Source organism: Paramisgurnus dabryanus, chromosome 10, assembly GCF_030506205.2.
Source record: "Paramisgurnus dabryanus chromosome 10, PD_genome_1.1, whole genome shotgun sequence".
NCBI classification, from domain to species: Eukaryota; Metazoa; Chordata; class Actinopteri; order Cypriniformes; family Cobitidae; genus Paramisgurnus; species Paramisgurnus dabryanus.
Window position 1 is genome coordinate 3,345,018 of NC_133346.1, and position 23,032 is coordinate 3,368,049.

Sequence of the window (23,032 nt, forward strand, 5' to 3'; positions counted from 1 at the left end):
TTACGAGGGGTCCTCTAAATATTTGAATTTAATATAATATTTTTTTTTTTGAAAAAAAATAAATGCATTTATAGGCTAATAATAATAAAAAAGCATTAATAGGCTACCCTGTATTTTACCAGTTTTGAGAGGTGGATATAGAAAAGCAATTACAAAAAGAGAGCATAAAATGGTATTTGAAAATGGCCATTTAAATGATTTATTAATTAATTTATTTTTATTTATCTATGTTTTAAAATTGTCTATTTATTTTTCAATTAAAAAAATATTATTTAATTCACAGATATTGATCTATTTAACTACATTTTAAAAGATGAATTTAGAAAACAGTTTTAAATATGTCTACTAATTTGTTATTTTAAAGATGTTTTATTTACTTTTTTATTATTAAATTGATTTCTCATTTTATTTTAAAGCAGCACTTCTGATCTTTCATCAATAATAAAAGTTTGAACTTGAATAAAATAAAGGTTCCCAAGTTCAAATCTGAAAGTTGAAGACCTCTGATCTAATTTAATGGGCTAATTAAATCGGATAATGTAATATTTTGGTAAAATTATAAAAATGCTCCGTTTTTATTTTTTTAATTTGTGGTATTTTGCTGTAAATGTTAATTATCATGACATTCAGGGTCAGATGTCTTTAGGAAACGTGTAGACAAATACTTTCCAAAACAATCACACATCAAAGTTTGTTTCACACAGAAATCATAGTTAACCGTAGCCCAAATTATTGAAATGGGAAAATTATTATTTTACATTTTTTTTCCTTTTGTTTTTACTACAACCACCAGAGTTAAATTAGGATAACTACTAGTAAACAGAGATGTATGACAGTGATTCAGAGAGCGCCATCATCTGTCACAGCTCCTGACATGCGCAGTAGATCAGAAGCGCTTCTGAAGAATACATAAGGGCAGGGAAACCGAACCGCAATGGGACAACTCTTATTTCGGTCCAGTTCGGCCTAAAAATATCCCCAAAATGGCTTTTAACCTTGACGGAGTGACATTACCGGGTTTTTAAAGATCTCTGCCCATCCGATTTGATACTGAAAGGTACAAAGGGAAAGTTTACAAGCACAGGAACTTGAGGGACGAACCATGGAAGATTTCGGTTCGGCGCTTGAGAAGAACGTGGCGGATCTGACCGTGATGGATGTGTATGACATCGCCGCAGTGGTGGGTCAGGAGTTCGAGCGGATTATTGATCAGTATGGATGCGAGGCTCTGTCCCGCCTCATGCCCAAAGTCGTCCGGGTTCTGGAGATCCTGGAGGTTCTGGTGAGCCGGAACAGCATCAGTCCCGAAACCGAGGAATTGCGTCTGGAACTGGACCGGCTCCGAGTGGAGCGGATCGACCGTATGGAGAAGGAAAGGAAACATAAAAAGGTGCTGAGGCATTTTATTTGAACAACAGTTCTGTATCGGTTTACAGGGCATTAAACGCCTAAATAAAGTGTCACGTGAGTGTAATGTTTGAGTTACTGGACCGATGACGTCAGAGGGAATGTTACATCGCGCGGCTCAAGTTGTTACATTGTTTCCCAGCGAAGGACAAAAAGCGGCGCGTGAGGAAGTTCCTGTCTGATTCGAGCCCTGAATATCTGAGTTCATATCCAGTCCTGATATATCCTTTACAAAACAGTACCACGTGATATGAGTCACATGACAATACTGTGGTACTTTAATATTTACCATGGTACTGAATAATTGCCATATTAATATATCATGGTTTTGGATGAATAAGAAAAAACATTATTAATATCCAGCCGGAGAAGTTTTGGAATACCAGGAGGATGCTTTCCCTACTGAAAAATCCAGCATAAACTGGTAGCTGGTTTAAGCTGGTCCTCCCAGCCTGGCAAAGCTGGTCAAGCTGCTGACCAGTCGAGCTAGACCAGCTTAAAAAGTGACCAAAACACATAGCTTGCTTCACTGGCAAAACCAAGCTGGGAGACCAGCTGCTCAACAGCTTATTCTGGTCTTAGCTGGATTTTTTAGTAGGGTAGAATGTAAATTGAATTGCACTCCCAAAAGACCTGATATCAAAACCATTGCCATTAATTGTCATTAATAGGACAAAACTGTTTTGTGTCATTACTACAACAACCAAGTGATTTTGCGCGACCCACCTAATCTCATTGTGTGACCCAATATGGGTCCCGACCCACAGTTTAAAAAAAAACCCTAATGCATACCATGAAAATCACAATCCACTGGAAACCTTAGCGGAGTCAACCCATTCCTGGAAAGCAAAACGCTTACCATGGTACTACTACACTGCAAAAATGTATTGTCAAGAAAACATTTTTTTAGTATTTTTGTCTTGTTTTCAGTAAAAAATCTACAAATTCTTAAATTAAGATGTTTTTTCTTGATAAGCAAAACTAACCCAAGAAAATAAGTAGTGCTGCCTCACGATTAGTCGCGACTAATCGTTTGCAGAATAAACAATTTTGTTTACATATGTGTGTGCGTAGCCTACTGTGTATAATAATTATGTATATAAAAATACACACACATACATGTATAATTAAAAAAATATATATATTTCTATAATAAATATTTATATATAATATAAAATATATTTAAATATAAACATGTATATACACATGCAAATGTTTCTTAATTATATACATGTGTTTGTGTATTTATACATAATTATTATACGGTACACCCACTTATATCATGTACACAAAAACTTTTTTATTCTGCAAATGATTAGTCGCGACTAATCGTGAGGCAGCACTAAAAATAAGTCTAGTTTTTAGACCAAAAATATAAAATTTAGGTGATTTTGTGCATAAAACAAGCAAAGAAATCTGCCAATGGGGTAAGCAAATGTTTCTTGAATTTGTCTTTAATTTAGTGTTTAAGAAAATATTTTTTTGCTTACGCCATTGGCAGATTTTTTTTGCTTGTTTTATGCACAAAATCACTTAAATTTGATATTTTTGGTGTAAAAACACAATTTATTTTCTTGGGTCGTTTTGCTCATGAAGAAAAAGCATCTTAATTTAAAAAACAATTGATATTTTTACTGAAAACAAGACAAAAATACTAAGAATTGTTTTTCTTAAATAATTATTGCAGTGTAAATGATTACTATATTAATATATCAAACCCACGAGAGTACATGCATACTGATAAAATTGATAGCTTAACTTTTGCCAAATGCAGGTGCGGAAAGGTTTGTCCTTTGGTGTGGTTATAATTATGCTTCTGCTTTGTGCATTTACATGATGTAACTCCAGTGAATGTCCTTTGGTTAAATACACACTCATGCATATATTTATGAGTGTTTCTGTGTCTCTGAACAGGAGCTGGAGTTGGTGGAGGACGTCTGGAGAGGTGAAGCGCAGGATTTGTTGTCTCAGATCGCCCAGCTGCAGGAAGAAAACAAGGCGCTGCTCAACAACCTGTCCATCAAAGAGAGTCCCATGACAGATGAAGATATACAGAAACAGGAAGGTAGCGAAGAAAGAAACGTTGTGTCGGGCATCTAAAGAAAAGCATTTAGATTTTACAGCAAAATTGATTGATTTTAGATGCTTTATGTACCATGCATAGCTGTATGATAGTATTGCATAATATTCACCATGTACACTGCCGGAAAAAAGGTTAAAAAAAATCAGGGTACCCTTTTAAAAATGTAACACTTAATGAGTTCATATTTGTACCATCTGTATCCAAATAGCACATCATGTTAGGATCTTTCTAAAGGGGACTGCCCAAGTGACATCACTTTTGGCCTTTTTTCCTGAGTGTGTAGTATGCATTTCAGCTGTGCTTTCCCAGCATTCCTCCACCGGGTACAAAGACAACACACGTGATCCCACTCGTAGGAATTCACATTCTTTCAGCGCAAACATTGAACGGCACCACACAAAGCGTCTCTTCTGTGTTTGAGTAAAGATGGGTCCGGTGTATTACTGCATTAGAAACACAGCCTGGGTGACACAGAGACCCTACAGTTCCTCTGGCACGCTCGTGCTCACGTGCACGGGCCGTAGCTAACCAGAACAGTTCACCCTCAGTCCTCTCTGGATCTGCGGGACGAGTCCAATTCACTATCAGATGTTTACATAAACACTCCAAAGCAGCTGTCAATGCCGAGTAAAATCTTGAAATATTCCTGCCATTCCATCACTCATCCGTCCTGTATACAGTTTGCACACTTTATTTGCTTTGTAAATCGAATATATTTTGTGCTAAAAGACCTGTAGTTGTATTTAAAGCCACATTTATATTCCATTAAGACAGGCGACGTGTTAAGCCTATCATTATATTTTTAGGTCAGTGACGAACGTTAAGTGTGTCATTGGTTGTGCTCCAGACGCTCCACATGAAACTATATCTATTTTAGGAGCAGTAACATGGCCAGTTATTTTGCTGTCTGTCATACTTCATATGGCTGTCCTTACTTACATCCTCCCACGCTAAACAAACTTAGTGCAATCTTATTTGTTTTAGGGGAAATAACATTCAAATCTGACTTTTCCCTTGTTTAAGTGCTATAATTGGGTCCCCAGTGCTTTTATCAACCTAGAAAATGTGAAAAAGATCAACCCAGTAATTTAGTTTTGGTAAACCATTCTCTGCAAGCATGTGAAAAAATAGGTCTTTGAAATAAGGCTTCCCTTGTGATGTCACAAGGGGATCTTATTATAATAATACCACCCCTTAATCTGCACTATAGAACTACAACACTGCCATTTGAGAAAGAGAGAGAGAGAGAGAGAGAGAGAGAGAGAAGGAAAATAATTGACAGCACAATTGAGTTTCAGTTTTAACAAATCACCCTTATGGTGATCAGTATTTGAAAAGTAGCTCCCCTTGTGAGGTCAAAAGGGGATCTTATTAGAATAATACCGCCTCTTAATCTGCACTTTATAACCACGACACTGCCATTTAGTGCAGAGAAAGAGAGAGAATGAAAATAATTGACAGCACAATTGAATTTTAATTTTAACAAACCACCATTATGGTGATCAGTATTTGAAATGTGTCTCCCCTTGTGATGTCAAAAAGGGATTTTATTAGAATAATACCGCCCTTTAATCTGCACTATCCAACCACGGCCCTGCCATTTAGTGCAGAGAAAGAGAGAGAATGCAAATAATTGACAGCACAATTGAATTTTAATTTTAACAAACCACCATTATGGTGATCAGTATTTGAAATTTGGCTCCCCTTGTGATGTCAAAAAGGGATTTTATTAGAATAATACCGCCCCTTAATCTGCACTATCCAACTACAACACTGCCATTTAGTGCAGAAAAAAAGAGAGAAAAATAATTGACAGCACATTTGAGGTTCAATTTCAACAATCCATCATTATGGTGATCAGTGTTTGCATTTTATTCGCTCATTTGCATTTAAAACATGCTATAATAAATGATCTATTTTGAGCTTCACCTACGTACTCTAGGTACACCAAAGATTTATTTAACATCTTAAAAGTCTCATATGTCCCATTTAACATGGCTTATATTTGAATATGCGACTTAAAACTGTGGGGTATATATCGCTTTTTGGCAATATATAATTCTGTATTCCATTGGGGAAAATATTATTTTCATTATCGCCCATATCGGTATGTCCTTTGCAACAGAAGCTCCATCAGAAATGTACACTTGGGTCAGATGTAAGCTTTCCAACCAGCTTGCATGTTATCCAGCTGTATATTTTCAAAAAGGAAGTAAAACCCTTTAAAATTTAATATTTATCCAAAAGCTGCTTTAATAAAAGTAATCTTGAAATCTCTCATCTTTGACTTGCATGCAAACATTTATTGCACTCTGCCGAAAACACAGATATATTTATTATGCATTTCTTTTGCATAATTCATCCCAAAATGACTGAGATATGAATATCCCCCAGCCCTCATGTCACTGTATTTCTGGTTGATGATGGCAGGCATGACCGAGAGGGAGCGGCAAGTGATGAAGAAGCTGAAGGAAGTTGTAGATAAACAGAGAGATGAGATCCGCGCTAAAGATCGTGAGCTGACGCTGAGGAATGAAGACGTTGAAGCAGTAAGACACCACAGTTAATTCTCTCTGGTTATGTTGTTGGTGAGAAGAAATACTGTATTTCTTTTGGTAAAATCCTTCAACCACCACAGCTGAAGACCTCACGTATCATCTTGTGCAATCTTTACAGAAAATCTCATAAAAAATGCCATTGCATGTGTCTGATATTCATGTCTATGACGTGCTTCAGCTCCAGCAGCAGTTGAACCGATTGATGAAGATCAACCATGACCTGCGGCATAAGATCACGGTGGTGGAGGCTCAGGGTAAAGGTCTGATCGAGCAGAAGGTGGAGCTGGAGGCGTCTGCTCAGGCACGACAGCAGGAACTGGGTAACCTTCGACAGGAGGTGGGACGTCTTAAAGAGCGACTCAAGGAACACGGAAAGACAAACGCCGAGACTGAAGAACCTGTAGCACCACCATCACCTGCACAGGTACCTGAATATAAATCCATGTTGTTTGATTTATGAAAACCTCAAGCTGTTCAGGAGCTGGTGGATGAATACGAATCCAGTGAGGTCATTTTTAATTTTTTCTGAATGAATATGGGAAGTAAATGTGATTGTTCACATGTTGGTGTCTGTGAGTCATAGAGAAAACAAACATGAGGACACTAGACTATAAAAGTCAGTTGTGTTGTGTACAATGATTGATATAAAAATATAATGAGATGAGATGAAGTAAGTTTTGGTCCAGCTTTGGTTCACATCTTTGTAACTGCAGTTGAGTAAAGTGACTGCCGTCTGGGCTCAGGATTTAGCTTCTGAGCTCCTCGCTGGGGGTATGGAGATGGAGGAAGGTCCCATCAGTATCACCCCTGTCACAGGGGCCCGACAGCCCCCAACAGATGAAAGTGAAGAAGAAGAAGATGATGATGATGAAGATGCCATGTTTCTCTGGGTAACCCTTCAGGGGGAGCTTCTAATGATAGCATGGAGTCTAAACTAATATTGTGACCCATATCTGCATCTGCACGTCTCGGTGCTTGTTTAGGAAATGATGAACCTGTGCCTGTGTTTGGTGGACAAAGTCAGGTGCTTCATTTAGGATATGTGTGCGGTTTTGCATGGTTTCATTAACTTGACTGTTCATCCGGTTTGTAGTGTAATGCTCACCTTGTGATTGGATTAAATGTTAACTTTTGTATGATCTTAGTCGGTAATAAAGAGATTCAAGCCAACAAGCATTGTAAATATTTACTGTAATCACTATAACTAAAACATTATGGCCCTCACATTGCTAAAGTGAATGTTTGATAGACCTCGTGAAATGGTTTGGTTTGATGATCCTTTGATCTTTAAGTACATCTAAATATGTGTTTGTTGTGGGTGGTTTATGTAAGGGATAATGTACAGGCAGCCGGGGATAATCGATGAAAAGCAGAGGGTCTTGTATCACACTAAAGGGGTTATTTCGCGATAACAACCGGCAGGCAGTTGCCTGTACATTATCCCGCTTATTTCACGGCTATTTATCTCATTAGTAAGTTAGGAACATTACTTGTTGATTTGAAATACTTTAATTGCTAATTTTTTTTTAAGAATGCAAAACTTCCGCGAGGAAAACACGTTTATATTCGGTTTTAAGATAAGATGTTCAAATATCACAAACAAGCTATTTGATTTAATCATTTGTAATATTTATAAAAAACGTCATTTTTGTTTAAAGGTGCAGTGTGTAACATTTAGAAGGATCTTATGACAGAAATGCTATACATTATATACATAACTATTTTATCAGTGGTGAATAAACACCTTTCGTAATGTACTATTATGTGTTTATTAGCTAAAAATTTGCCATTTTTACGTACATACACCGCGGGTCCCCTTACATGGAAGTCGCCATTTTGTGCCACCATGTTTCTACAGTAGCACTTAACAGACAAACTGCTCTACAGAGCTTGTTTTGTCACTACTGTGTTTTGTCTGAAACAACAACATGTTTGTCCTGTGGCAGCTATCGTAGCTTCTCTACGTGTTTCAGTGAATGGTGGACTGAGCCATTGGTTGCAATTCACAATCTCACTGCTAGATGTCGCTAAAATCTACACATTGCACCTTTAATATTAAACAGTACAAAATGATTTGCAGCATCTGGGTTACCATGTGTTATTAGTTTTAGTTATATGGGAATATGTCGTGACTGGCCAATCAGAATGAAGTATTCCAAGGAGCTGTGTAATAATGTCAATTACATGTAATGTTAATCTTTTTAGACTGAAATAATGTTTGAGTTGTTTTTGTGTCTTTGTTGCACACAAGCCTGATGTATTTTATTGTGTAATTTTATTGAAAGAGTTACTGACTAATGTTCCTGCCATCCACCAGGAGGCGATATGTGATGACGACACGTCCACGATCGAGGCAAAAGATCCGAACCGGCCACGATTCACCCTGCAGGAGCTGCGGGACGTCCTGCATGAGAGAAATGAGTTGAAAGCTAAAGTCTTTATGCTGCAAGAAGAAATGGCGTATTACAAAAGGTCTGCTAGCTTCTTTTGTGTGTTTTTTTATTCATTTACATATTTTAGGCCAGATTTACTTACACCTTGCACCAGCGGAAACCATCTTTTAGCCTTAAAAAACTTCTGTCAGGATTTACTAAAAGCACGCAGTTGTTTTTTGCGACTGACCTTATTGCATATGCATTTGTTTTTCTTTTTAAATGTTATGAGATGAGAGTATTTAAAGGGGACATATCATGAAAATCTGACTTTTTCCATGTTTAAGTGCTATAATTGGGTCCCCAGTGCTTCTATCAACCTAGAAAATTTGAAAAGGATCAACCCAGTAACTTAGTTTTGGTAAACCATTCTATGCAAGCATGTAAAAAATAGGACATTTATATTTGGCTCCCCTTGTGATGTCAGAAGGGGATAATACCGCCCTTAATCTGCACTATCCAACCACAGCACTGCCATTTAGTGCAGAGATCAGCTCATTTGCATTTGAAAGGACACATCCAAAAACGGCACATTTTTGCTCACACCTACAAAGTGTCAATTTTAACATGATATAATAAATGATGTATATGATATTTTGAACTAAAACTTTACATATGTGCTCTGGGGACACCAAAGATTTATTTGACTTCTTAAAAAAGTCTTGTGAAATGTCCCCTTACTAAAGTTTGCACTTGTCAGTTTACTGCCAATATTTAGCACCCAAAATGCATTTCTTAAATTGCATTAGTCATTTTGCAAATGAGATATTGCGCCTGTCTTTAACATGTGCCTTGTCAGGAAATTTCCACTCCCATCGGCACTTGTGTTCTTACCGTAATTTGCCCTGTTTAGTAAATCTGGCCCTTTATGTCATGAAAAATGGCTTCAATCAAGTGTTCCTACATTAGTATAAAACATTTTTATTTAAGTGTTATTCATATTCTCATCTGATTTATAGTGAAGAACAGGAAGAGGAATCAGGTCCCCCCATGCCAGACCCATCACTGACTCTTCGGCCGAGCTCTCGCTCCAGCATTCAGCCCGAGTCTGGCATTAAACGACTGTACGTACAAACATTTACACAAACACATAATACCTACTGAGGGGAGAAATCTGGCACTAAAACCATATCTGAGTCTTCGTCAGTCTATCTCATAAAGTCTAGGTCACTGTCCTACCAAATGACATCCTTTCAAGCATTTACAATCTGGCTGTTTCGCACATTATTTTCATTTCAGTTGGCATGAAACTATGATGTTTGTTATGAACTTAAGGAAGCAGATTTTACTGCCTGCTGTTTGGATATGGTTTCGTATTGGATGTGTGCAGTAACTCTAAAAATATGACTAAATATGTTGACTAGGCAGTTTTCTGGCCAATATTCCTTGGTTCCTCTGTCTCCTTTCCTCATCCGTATCCGTGTCTCTTTGTAACAGGATCTTCACAGCCATTATGCCGATGGTGGCGGCTGGGTTGATTCCAGATGACCCCACTTTACAGCCAATCAGACGACTTATTTCCCTTGTACGACCTTTTGGTGGTTCACCATGATCTTTGCTGTTTTAACACCTCGCATGTGATAGAGCTGCATGACCCCACATCTCACCTTCCTCTTTTAAGCCACTGATCGTAAAACGCTCATTCTGATTGGCTGATTGTGGGGCTATCTGTGTGACCAATCAACTGGAGACTTGTTGGAATCAGCCAGTCAGAATCAAACACTTACTCACTCTAACGCTTGTGTTGTATGATAACAGATTATATATAACATTGTTTCATAACACGTTTGAGTGATTTATAGATGAAGGATGCTTTTAGGGGTCGTTTACATTTCGCGTCTAAACCGGTGTCCTCCTTCTTTCTAAATTGCGCTCCTGTAGCGTCTGCCGTTGCTAAGCAACCATAAGCCGCACTCTTTATAGATTCAATTATGCGTCTCTATGCATTTTGTCTCAAAAATAATGGTACAGCTCTGGGTATCCTTGTACAGCTATGATCAGTTTTTCCTCCATCTTGAGTTGATGCAGAATTATACAGTCACTGCGTCCCAATTCGCCTACTGAGCCTTTAAAGTATGTACTTATTTTGTTATAATTAAGTATGGACATTTAAGTGCATTAACAGAAATAAGAATTTTGGCTGACAGTTATTTGTCTAATAAATTGCGACAATTATGACGATTAATTGCCTGTTTTATTGCTTTGACATTTAATTCTCATACATTTTTTGTTTGTTCATGAAATTATTTTCACACATTGTTGTGATTATTTAAATTAAATCTTTTGCAAGGTTTATCTGGCAGTAAGTTTTCATACACATAGCACATATTTAAAAGTAATCTGATACTGTCTCATTTATACAGGCGCTGCAGCTCCCCCTTGTGTTTTTTAGAGAGATGTGCAATAATTGTGGTGATCTGAAATCATTAAGATGGGGTCAAACAATCGCTATGAGACGATTATTTTATAATTGTGACAGCCCTAATAGGAAATGTAATTTTGACTACTATTTAGTACTGATACTTTTTGAATTGTTATGCCGGTAGTGTTTACATGATACAATGTTGATAGGTAAAGGGTAAAGCTGAGTTAACCCTTTCCCTGCCACAAAACACTTCCCTGCCAATAACGAGTTTTTACGGCAATCTGTATTTCCGCTATTATCCACCAGGTGGCTCTTACCCAACTTATGCAACCCCTTAGGGCAAACATTTTCAGCTTTTTGCTCAGAATTTTGTATTTTTGAAGAAGCGTACCAATATTTGAAAAGTGATAAAAAGACAACAAATGAAGTTTGAAAGTTTTTTTTGATTGATAGCAGAGTAATATATTGTACCTTTACAATTTTTAAGAAAAACATTTTCTGGAAAGCTTTAAACTTTTGTTGCAACCAAGTCGCTCCCTATTTGAGGAATTCAAAATCATGAAGTTGCGCATGCAGATGATGTGAAATGTGAACGACCCCCTTATATGACCTAAATTGTGTTAAAAAAGAGTGAAATGACAAACACTTGGCAAGCAAAACGTATACAGTTGAGTTTGATACAAAAATGGTCTTTATTCATTTCTTTTGTTTGTCCGTATCTTTTGATTTGGGGTAAAAAAAATGTGTGGTATTTTTTACACGTGTTAGCATTTTATTCGCTTGTAGTTAATGCATTTTACGGAGCCCCTAAGGGGACATGGAGCAAAAATTAAATAAATTTAGTTTCATGTGCTCACGTGAAACCTTCATGTTCAGAATTTTTTTTTAAGTTTAGTTTTGCGCGAGCACGTGAAGCTAAACTTTTGATCTTTTTACTCCAATGTCACCTTAGGGGCTCGGTAGCTTTTCTAGCGTAAACAAATCTTTTTTTTCACAGTATTGTGCAAAAGTCTTTAGACCATGACCAGCTTTAAGTTTTAATGGCCATCCATATTTATTTTTCACTCTCTTTATTATACAAACAGAAAATTATAATAAAGAGATTGAGATTATATATGTAATATATGGTCATTATACCAATAGGTAAAACAATCTATTTGTGGCGTCGTGGCCTAAAACTTTTGCACCGTACTGTATAATGTAAAATGGTTATATTATTGTTGTTTGCTATACTGTGTTTAAAGTCTAACAATACCTTCAACAGAAAGCATATGAAACATTTGAAGAGCTCATATGCAAAAGCCACTAAACTCAACCTCCATCAAAAAAGAGATAATGATATAAGCCGAATGCACATATTATACGTTCATCAAATAGTTAAGCTTCAAATTGGTTTAATCCCAACCTCAGGTCTATCAGGAATACCGGTTTATTGCCAGAATCCATTAAAAGCCACATTTTTTTTTGGATGATTGCCGGCACACATACATCTTTTTTACCCCCTAAAGGAGGTTTATCGAATACAGTAGGATTTTGACTTATGCACTTAGAGTTTTGCAGCAAAAGTGATATTTGTGAAAATAAGACATTTTAATTACTGACTAATAATAACATTTTCATTAAAGTGGAATTACTGAACCTAAACTTCAGGGAACATATTTGACAAAAATAGCATGTCAGATGCACTTAGAGGGTTTTGTAGTTTATTATGTATGGCTTGATTTATGCATAGTAACTGCTTATTGTAGATCATTTAGTTTAGTTTATTAATTGCACAAGCATCCAAAAACAATAAAAACTATCCTGTCTTGCGTTTAGGTTTAGCTTCTTCTCGCGGGATAAAAGCAGAGGAGGATTGCAGAGGAGGGCGGGTCAGGTGGACGGCGGCTTCGGCTCGTGGGCCGGGAAAGAAGACGTTTACACAGAACAGGCCCAAGAAGCATTACAGCACATGTAACAAACACACACGCTTCACGTCTAACCTGCATCATGTGCCACTGTTACACTTCCTTCGACGGTCAACCTTCACTGCACATCTGTCAGCCAATGAGACGGAAGAGAAGTTATTGATCCATCTTGACTCTTGTAGCCACCCAAAGATACTTTAAGAGAACTTATGTGCCTATTTTGTTAGAGGTTTTATTTTTACTGAGTTACTGTAAGTAGATGATGTGAAAATCGATTTCAGGCGGTTGTGAAGTTTAAAGTTGCCTTCATTAGATTAGATAAATACCTATTTTGAATATAAATTGAATTATAAATGAAATAATGGATAGAGAACGTGAATGACGTTTGTGACTGAAAGTCAGTTTTTAATTTTTAATAATTATGCCCAAACCAGCGATTGTATAAATGAGAAGGTGTTTAAAACTCGAAATTGCACTTATTTTTGGCACACAAAGTATTTCAATGATTGTTTCAGAAGTAACTGTCTGGCAGCATTTAAGAAGAACACATAATTTAACTTTCTGTTTGAAAAGGTCAGAACTTTACTTTGAACAATGAAATCAAGAAACAAAGTTAATTTGCATTATGTCTGCATTGCATTTATGCAGAACTATATTAATAATCCATAGTTTACTGCGAAGGACGCGTCATTCACCAGCTGTTATGCATTGCTTGAATGGTGCTTTCATTAGCAATAATAGATCCTTTCAGCAGAGCATGAAAATGCTGACTGTGTGTGAAGAACCGTGTGTTTTTAAGGCAGCTTTGTAAGCTAGAAACTCACGTGGTCCTTATTTCAATTGTTGACCTTGTATTTCGATGAGTAAACCATTTAAAATGAAGACAAACTTTAGAAAGTAAACTGTATTAGTCACACACACAAAGCTGTTTTACTGTTAAAAGAGAAACATCTTAACTGGATTGTTGTGAAGGATTATGAACATTAACTCATCTCATTCTGTATTAAAATATTTTATACCATGTATTGCCAAGTCCTTGAAATTGAATGATCATGTGAGACTTCTTTCATTACAAATGTATTTTTAAACATTTATTTAAATTTTAAATGTAATGTAGTTCACCCAAAAGTGAAAATTTGTAATTTTTCACTCTCATGTCATTCCATATTTGGATTGTACACATTTTTACTTTCTGTGGAACAAAAACCCTTAAAGGTATAGTTCACTCAAAAATGAAAATTACCCCATTATTTACTCACCGTCAAGCCATTATTGATGTATATAATTATCTTTTTTCAGATGAACTCGATCAAAGTTATATTAGAAAATTTCCTGGCGGTTCCAAGCTCCATAATGGAGTAAATGGTGCTTTTGATTTGAAGCGCAAAAGTCCATCCATCTTTCACAAAAGTCTTAAGTGTAAGAAAATATCAATATTTAAAACTTTACAAACTTAAATATAGCTCTGAATTTTATTGATATTCTCCTACATTTTCTTTTAAATCCCCATTTTAGATTTCTATTTCCTGATTGGCGTTTTGCACTCTGCACTTCCACGTTAATCACTACGTCTTGTACGCTACATCCTACGCTGGAAAGACAATCTCTCATGAATGGGCATCATTAACTAGTTATTTAAGTTTTGAATACAGCCAGGACATTTTCTATTATAACTCCAACTGTGTTTGTCTGAAAAAAGATAATCGTATAGATCTAGGATGGCTTTAGGGTGAGGGAAATCATGGGGTCATTTTCATTTTTGGCTGAACTTTACTTTTAACAGTTTACATTGATAATGTCATAAACGCACCATAAAAGGGTTTTATTTTTATCATTGTGGGTTAGATGTGGTCTGTGGGAACTCATTTTTGTAAAAAAAAAAAAAAAGTGGTGTGAAGATCCCTTAAACTTTGTTCCACGGCTAAAAGAAATAACAGGCATGCCATAGGAGTGGAAAAAAAAGTTTTCACTCATGGATGAACTACTCCTGTAATCTGAATTCAACCGAGAACAGAGGTTACAAACTGTAAAACAAAATACAAACTAAAGTTCTTCAATGCATATGGAGTTATAAAAGCGTGTTCAAGTTTAGTCATAATCTCTGTGTGAGTCTCTGTGTCGTCTGTCTTCCTTTCTGTAGAAATCTCTCTCTCTGCTTCTGTCCCTGTGATGTCTGTAATCTCTTTTCTCTTTGTAGTTGCCTCTATCGTTCCAATCATTTTTCCTGTCCCGCCACCGTCCATGTTCCCTGTCCTGTTCCTGGGCAGCATCCCTCTGCCTCTCCTCTCTCCCGCTGGCCCCTTCCCACCTATCCGCTGATCTGTTCTGAGGCATCATGGAAGTCAAATTAATGGGCTTCCTAAAAGGTCTGTCCCTGCCTCCGAATCTCAGCTGACCGGATTCTTTCTTGCCGCCTTGACCCCCTCCGAGTCGTCGTGGGATCCATCCCTGCAGCGTGCGCTCCTGTTCGAAGTCCACAAAGACCTCGTACTGATCCACAACCAGCTTGTTGGCGTCTCTCCAAGCTCTCTTCACCGAACGTTCCTCCTTGTACTCTACGAAAGCATAGCGTTTGGAAAAACCCGTCACGATGTCTCGGACCAGACGTACCTTGCGGATGTCTCCAAACTTTGAGAAGACTTCCTGGAGCTTTTCCTCGGATGTCTGTGGATTCAGGCGAGAGACGAACAGTGTGAGGTGAGGGTCACCGGTAACACCCTTGTTAGGCTTGTAGCGGGCCATCATGGCCCTCCAGACAGCTTTGTCATGGGGTTCAACATCTGTCCCATCTATACTGCCTGCTTTGAGGGCATCATAAACCCTCGCCACAGGACTCCACTCGTTCATCATCTGATGGAGGAGAATTGAGTCATTATTAGATTACAAAATCTAGATTACAAAATCTAGATTACATGAAAGAAAAATCTATCAAAGTTTATGCACAATTTCATCTTACAATAGGGTCCAAAAGTATAATACTTTATACTTTAATGTACTTCTCATGATGACTATTGGAAATAGCTAATAATAGAAAACAAACCATATTACAATGGATCCACTGTAATAAAACAAATACAAGTGTACAAACAGCGTCGAGTCACGCTTTTTATTACTACAGTTGACGAGCCTGGTTTTAAAATAACGTTACATGCGTTACCAAACCATCTAATAATATTCACATGTGAGAATATAAAGCGTTCACAATATAACGTTTAACTCATTTTCTTTTAAAGTCTTATTGAATTTAAGAATATTTACAATGATAACAAAAGCATTTTACTGTTTATAATTTCTAAAAACTTAATATAAAAGAATCAAAACAAACCTTCCCTGTGCAGCGTCCGAAACGCTCCGTGCGGAAACACTGGCCGTGTGTTATTCTGCCCGTGCCAGCGGAAATGACGTCACTTGGTTTCCCTCGCCAGTCGCCAAGTTTTTTTTTTTTTTTACATGTAGTTGTATTATTACAACCAAAACATAACAACAATTATGAGTAAGATCATAAGAAAAAAAACTAAGGGAAAAATAGAATTATCATGGCTCAAATCAAACAAAACAAAAAGTACAGAATAAAAATTAGAGATCATTGTACAAATTAAATAAAATCACAAATTAAAAGCATCGAAAAGATTATAAATCCTGCAAATTGTACATGTTCTGAGTAATTTCTTGTTAAGAGAAAATAAATACTGATTGTACATAAGTACAGAATTAGATTTCCCTCCCCAAGCTTTTGGGTTCGTTCGACTTCATGCAGCGCCGAAAGAACTGACAGGTGGATCAGATGGCGTCAGAGTACCGCGAGAGTGAGTCGAAATTAGACTTCTTTAACTGATTTCTCGCGGTACTTTGAGTACTTTTTTTTTTTCTACTGTCAGATCTTTCAGCGCCGCACGAAATCAAACAAGCCTGTTGCGTATCTCTTCTTTTATTAAACAATTAACTAATAACTGTGAAAATTAATAATAAAAAGTATTTCATTCAAAGTTATTACTACTATAAAACATATTTTGTGTATTCTCTTTGATCGTAAAATTACCTACAAAATAAATTTTAGTCAGCCTGTATATTAATCCTTAAATACTTATACACACACACAGTTAAAATTTTTTTTATACATTTATAACTATATATATTTGTAATTAACATTCAACTCACAACACTCTATATAGATATATCTAGATTAGCAGGTCTATCAATAAAAAAGATAAAGAAAATAAAGATACTTGTCATTATTGGCAATAAAACACATTTCATACAGAATAGTCTGCCGATTAATCCAATAATCATATTCAAAGATAGACATGTAAAACCACAACAGAAGCACTTGCATAAAATCATTTATTCAAACAATGCATCTACCATCTCAGACAAATTAATTGAGATACTCTCATGTGGAGCTTTTGGTCATCAACACCCAGTTGGATGTTGTGTAACAGACACAGCTTTGTTCAGGTTTATTACATAACACACAGCATAGTACAACGGTAACATTTCAAATAATATCAAAATTTGGTTTTACGTTCCAGTTTTCTGAACCCTTTAAAATTTAGCTCCTTTTAGCGTCACTGGCTTTCTGCTTCAAACATAAACGTTTGGGCATTATAAATAATTATTGCTAAGCCTCTAACTACCACACATTAGATTAAGAAAACTCTTTATAAAAATGCAGAAAGTTGGACTATAACTGCATGCTTTGGAAGCACTGATCTACCAATATATAAAATATACAAAAAGAAATGTTCTGGAAACTAGCATGTCATCGAGCAGGATAAATATCTTAAAAGAGACGTTGAATATGTACCGCAATCTAACGTGTTTGATGCGTTGCGAGTCGCTGTGTAACAAACCCACAAACATCCTACCCCATAACATTCTCTGTTTACTAAGGCAATAATTACATTAAAAACGGTCTAGTTAAGAAACAAGGTGTTTTTCCCTCCTCCGAAATCCATTAATGTTTTAGCCAGGGGTGAGCTTCTATTGAGGCTTTACTTCTGTCACCGTAATCGTAAAGGAGTTCCTCTCCTTCCTGGATATCTCTGGAGGCCACGAGGATAAGGTGAGGTATTCCATTAATGTCATGGAGTTTGGTCTGACAGTTGCCGTTTTTACTGTGGTTGATAAGTCTTCCCAAACGATCAGACTCTTTAGTAGCATCCACACTATTTGGAAAAATAAATAAATGAGTGCTTAAAATGCAATTGTTATTCTAGGGCTGATTAATCGCATACAAAATAAAAAATATTTGTGTGTGTAATTATTATGTATATATAAATGCACACATGCATGTATAATTTTAAGAAAAAAATATTTATATTTTTATTTATATATTTAATAATTACACACACAAATATATTATTGCAAACACAAACCTTTATTTTGTATGCGATTAATCGCAATTAATATTTTGACAGCCCTATTATTTACATTATTATAATAACCATATAATAAACAATTATATCTAATGAATTACAGAATTTGCTCCTCATTAAAGACAACATTAAAATAAATAAATAAATAAAATATTGAAGAACAATGCAATAATATGCGATATGCTAAATAGTGCAACATGTAATACACTACAGCTTTGAGTTTTGATATACCTTGCAGTCTAAAGTAAAACTAGACTGCAAGTCTAGACTAGATAAATAAATAAATAATGAGGGTGTGGCGTTTTAACTTACCAATATGTTTTGCTGAGATATTGGAAGTAATACATGTAGCAGCCAGTGGTTGGATCTTGTGCGTATAAAGCCTCCCTTTTTTTGGCATCGGTAATCTGCAGCAGATCTCCGTGATACTCGACTACGTACTGCCCTTTCTGAAACGTCTGGGTGGCAAAAACCCCTCTGCCCTTTCCTTCAATGTACCTGATCTGTAAAGAGTGACATGAAGATCTTGTATGAAGATCAATGTAGCGCTCATCCGAGATTCATTCAGCACATTTGAAATTACCATCATTCCGTTCTCGATCCCGTTTTTAATCAGCATGTCTATGTGCAGCTTCTCTTCACCCTGTCGAAATAAAACGGCTACGTTTGAGACGAACACCAATACGAAAACCTTTCATTGATCGGTTTAAAGCATACATCTCTGGATTACCTTAAGTTCACTTTTGCTTTTCCTTGAACTTCTCCTGATGGGATAGTAATCTGTAACCTTACGGTTTTGAGAACTCTTGATCTCAGAACTGGAGAGGAAAACAATATTAGCATTAAATACAGTACTACATATTAGACTAACAATTAGTTACATAGTTATAAAAATATTATAGATTGATTACGTATTTAATCTAATATATAAACACAGAACAGGTTAAGATATTGTGTTACAATAATTTTTCTAAAAATAAAACAATATTCAACAGATGCAAATAAAATTTCTCGTCTCTGACTCACTTTCGCTGTTTGGACTTCTTGACATTAATTTTCCGACAGGTTTTTTTCCTCTGGTCAGGACGAGTGATGTCACTGTTTGTGTGGATGTATGATGCTGTACAGTGTAGTTGGTGCGTCTGCTCTTCTGCTCTGTGCAGATCTTCATTCACAGCCATCTTTGGGAGGATGAACTCACCGTTTACAGTATTGGGTCTCCTGGCTGTATTACACAGAGATTGTATTTATACAGAACTATTAATGCAAGTTTAAAGATTCTCACATGACATATTTAAGAAATATCTTCCTCATACATCCTAATCATACAGAAGTTTTCATAAAATTTGTTCTCTTACATTCTCCATTCTTCTGCGGCTCAGTTTTCGTGCAGAATAGTCTTGACGTTTTTCCATCTTTGATGATTTTGACTGAGATTGCTTCATGATGTGGTGACTTTGATCTGTGTTTTAGAAGGTGGTGAAATGGCGAATGGCCGTTGCATATGACGTCCTGCAACACAGTCAGTTTTACAAAATGAGGATTTATGTATTAATTTATACATTTATCTCTCATGGCACAAAGTTGTGGCATGAGTCAAGTTCAGGTTTATTGCCATTCCTGCTGTATTACAGTAAATTTTCATAAAACTAAATTTTAAAGATAGATCGATTAATCGGTTTTGCCGATTAATCGTTGTGCCGATTAATCGGCAAAGATAGTTTATTGGTGGAAAAATCGGCTAACGGCAAAAAAATGCATGCCAATTTGCGTCCCTTGCTTCATATAATTTTAAAGTATTTAATTTGCTAAATAAATGCTGCATTATCAGAGAAACAAAAGCAGGAACCTAAGTTTGTTGTCAAGGCTGACAGGACGCTAATATTAGTACCTCAAACGGTCAGTTACACAAAAATAGACACAGATAAATCCAACTCAGCTGTAAATGTCATGATTATTACCATTGATGTGCATCATTTTATATCCAGCTGGTTACTTTTATCCATGATATATCCATATTTAAAGTTAATAACGAGAGAAAGCAAACTATATGCAGCTGTCGGCTACGTCAACATAGCCAACGGATCAAAATTCAGTTCTTTTTTATCATCACTGCAATACATCTTTTGTTATTTTGATTAGATAATCATTAAGTGTTAAAGAGAAGTAGGGATGCATAACGATTAATCTATAGCAGAATAAAAGTTTTTGTTTATATCATATGTGTGTGAACTGTGTATAATTATTATTTATATATAAATATGCACACATGCATGTATAATTTTAAGAAAAAAATATACACATCTATATATTAAGTATTTATTTTTATATGTATATAATATAAATTATACATAAATATAGAAATGTATATACACATGTAAACATTTCTTAAATATATACATGCATGTGTCTGCATTTATCTATACAAAGTTATTATACACAGTTCACAAACATATATAATGTAAAAAAAAAAAAATTATTCTGCTATAGATTAATTGCGATTAATCGTTATGCATCCCTAAACAGAAGCAAATGAAGTACAAGACTACACATATAATATACATTTATGTCATTTCATTTTTACGAGTGAGACTATTTCACAGAAGTATTTACTTCAATACTTATTAATATAATTTTATTTATACATGCATTTCATTTAGCATAGTTTCATGCTTTAGTACTGTTGTTTTATAACTTTTGTAATACATTTCAGTTTCTCTTTAAGTGTTATGCTTGTTTTTTTATCCAGTATCCGTTTTAAAAACTATCAGTCGATTAATCGGTTATCGGCAAACTTAGTTTTTATTTAGTATTGGTAAAATCCACTATCGGTCAACAGACACTGTAAACATTTAACACTGTAAATACACAAACAGGAAATGGGAGAGTAGGCAAGAATAATTTATGCAAATAATAACTGCAGGTGCAAAAGTGATCATTTATTCTTTTAAACTCACATTTCTTTTCATATTTGTCTTATTTGCATGGACAAATTCGTAATAAATATAACTAATATGTTGTTGCCCATGAAACTTAATCATGTTATTGATAGTCAATGAACACGCCCACATCGCCGGGCCTTTAAACTCCTCCGAGCGGCTGTTGCGGTTCAGCCCATTGTTCTTTACCTGCTTTGTGACACCTTCGTTGACTGTACTAACAACTGTGCGATTCATCATACAACAAACACACAATGGCAGCTCAAATTACACAACTTAGTAAACAGGAACCAAAATAAGCAAGTGGAGTTGGTGTGTTTTGGGTGGAACAGCCCGGCAAACAAAGCCATAAAACACAACCTGATGTAATTCAACGTCAAACACGTGAGAGTCGCTAAATCAATGGTGTAACCTACCCCGTTCATTTCAGCCCACTTTCTCTTCGAGCCTTTTATTGTTTTCAAGCGATGGTTTAGTCCAACCTAGTGTTTTCCCCTCTACACTTCTCTTCTTCTAAACGGCGTGGAACTAAAACATTCACAACAGCTCCTTGTTCGCGGAGGAGAAATGAACATTACACGTGCGAGCTGTCTCAATTAAACGCTCCTCCATCCGAGCCTGTTTGTACAGTTTCACGCCGCCATGTTCGCTCTTTTACCTCATTCACAGGAAGAGACCATGTGAGCATTTAAATAACCAATAATGTTTGAAAGTTGAGTTTAAATTGCCCTGAAGATGGGGCTGTTAGGCCGCTCAAGCTTCCTGCTAGGCGCCACAGAAAAGGCGTGTTCGAGTGTATATGCATTTGCGCAGAACAATCGGTTTATGACAACACAGTACCGCGAGAGCCAGTCACTTGAGCTCACTCTCGCGGTACTTGATGTACTACGCTGCTGGGGTCTGGATTGACTAGTACACTAGTTTTTCTCATTGTTTGGTTCTGCATTTCACAGTTGTCCTTTGAATTGTATATTTTTTGCATTCTATATTGCGTCAATATTTGCTTTAAATTTAACAGGAAGTAAAATAATTATATTATGAAAAAAACAGAAGAGGATTTCGACTGAATAAGTACAAAAAATAAATAATAATTGTAAATAATTGGCTTATTGTCATTATTATTACTATTACGGTGGTTGTTGTATGTTACTATTATTATTATTTAAAAAATAAATTGTAAAAAAAAGAGCACATGCTTTTAGATAAATAATGCTCTTAAAGTTTTTTTTATTATTATTGCAATAATAACAAATATAAGAAACAACATCAAATAAGTCTTACAAGTAACAAAACAAAGTGTAGTTCAGTAATTTACATAAGATATCATACATAAGAAACCATCATATGAAAGCACATGGAATTTAAATTAAGATCACATTAAGATAAAAAAAAAAATGAAAGGGAAGGGAAGAAATAAAAGAAGGGAGGGCATAAAATAAGTTTACAAGCATATTCAAGTAAAATATTTTATTATAAAGGGGTTAGTTTTTCCAAGCCCTTGTTCTGATTTTACCCCGCGAGAGTTTGCTGCAATGCCATTTCTGATCGGGTCATAACACACTGCAAAAAATTATATTTAAAATTATATTTTATCTACCTTCCTCTTTATCTAAAAAAAAAAAAAAAAAAAAAAAACCTACTAACATACCCTTGGCTATGTATATTGTGTTGGACTTGATCAGACTATTTCCAGTGCACTTATGTATTGCTGTCTTATGTTGCCATAATTGCTTCTATTGTTTACCTCACTTGTAAGTCGCTTTGGACAAAAGCGTCTGCTAAATGACTAAATGTAAATTTAAGTATTTTCTTAGTATTTTTGTCTTGTTTTCAGTAAAAATATCTAAAAATTCTTAAATTAAGATGCTTTTTCTTGATGAGAAAAACGACTCAAGAAAATATAGTTTTTAGACCAAAATTATCAAATTTAAGTGATTTTGTGCATAAAACAAGCAAAAAAAATCTG

General features: G+C 35.7%; 3 protein-coding genes across 6 annotated transcripts; 1 reads left to right on the top strand and 2 right to left on the bottom strand.

Annotated features, from left to right (window-relative positions):
* Nucleotides 1–856: 856 nt before the first annotated feature.
* rilpl1 (Rab interacting lysosomal protein-like 1) lies at nucleotides 857–13,775 on the top strand. Of its 4 annotated transcripts, XM_065262773.2 has the most exons (9): nucleotides 857–1,390; nucleotides 3,322–3,472; nucleotides 5,921–6,039; nucleotides 6,227–6,472; nucleotides 6,762–6,938; nucleotides 8,366–8,520; nucleotides 9,440–9,544; nucleotides 9,918–10,005; nucleotides 12,664–12,802. In XM_065262773.2, the coding sequence occupies exons 1-9, from the start codon at nucleotides 1,103–1,105 to the stop codon at nucleotides 12,667–12,669; spliced, it is 1,335 nt and encodes a 444-aa protein (XP_065118845.1). In that variant the 5' UTR covers nucleotides 857–1,102; the 3' UTR covers nucleotides 12,670–12,802. The 4 variants fall into 4 exon arrangements, with proteins under 4 accessions (XP_065118845.1, XP_065118830.1, XP_065118835.1 ...); XM_065262758.2 differs by lacking the exon at nucleotides 9,918–10,005 and having other exon boundaries at nucleotides 860–1,390; nucleotides 12,664–13,775; XM_065262763.2 differs by lacking the exon at nucleotides 9,918–10,005 and having other exon boundaries at nucleotides 860–1,390; nucleotides 6,792–6,938; nucleotides 12,664–13,775.
* An 852-nt stretch (nucleotides 13,776–14,627) lies between these two features.
* On the bottom strand, nucleotides 14,628–16,133 carry snrnp35 (small nuclear ribonucleoprotein 35 (U11/U12)). Its single transcript, XM_065262794.1, has 2 exons — nucleotides 16,078–16,133; nucleotides 14,628–15,602 (listed from the first exon to the last, which is right to left on the bottom strand). Exon 2 carries the CDS (start codon nucleotides 15,600–15,602, stop codon nucleotides 14,841–14,843), a length of 762 nt encoding a protein of 253 aa, XP_065118866.1. The 5' UTR covers nucleotides 16,078–16,133; the 3' UTR covers nucleotides 14,628–14,840.
* Nucleotides 16,134–17,076: 943 nt separating this feature from the next.
* Nucleotides 17,077–21,789, bottom strand: kmt5aa (lysine methyltransferase 5Aa). Its single transcript, XM_065262745.2, has 7 exons — nucleotides 21,483–21,789; nucleotides 19,486–19,639; nucleotides 19,154–19,352; nucleotides 18,858–18,945; nucleotides 18,711–18,770; nucleotides 18,440–18,630; nucleotides 17,077–17,917 (listed from the first exon to the last, which is right to left on the bottom strand). Exons 1-7 carry the CDS (start codon nucleotides 21,489–21,491, stop codon nucleotides 17,707–17,709), a joined length of 912 nt encoding a protein of 303 aa, XP_065118817.1. The 5' UTR covers nucleotides 21,492–21,789; the 3' UTR covers nucleotides 17,077–17,706.
* Between the last annotated feature and the right edge of the window lie 1,243 nt (nucleotides 21,790–23,032).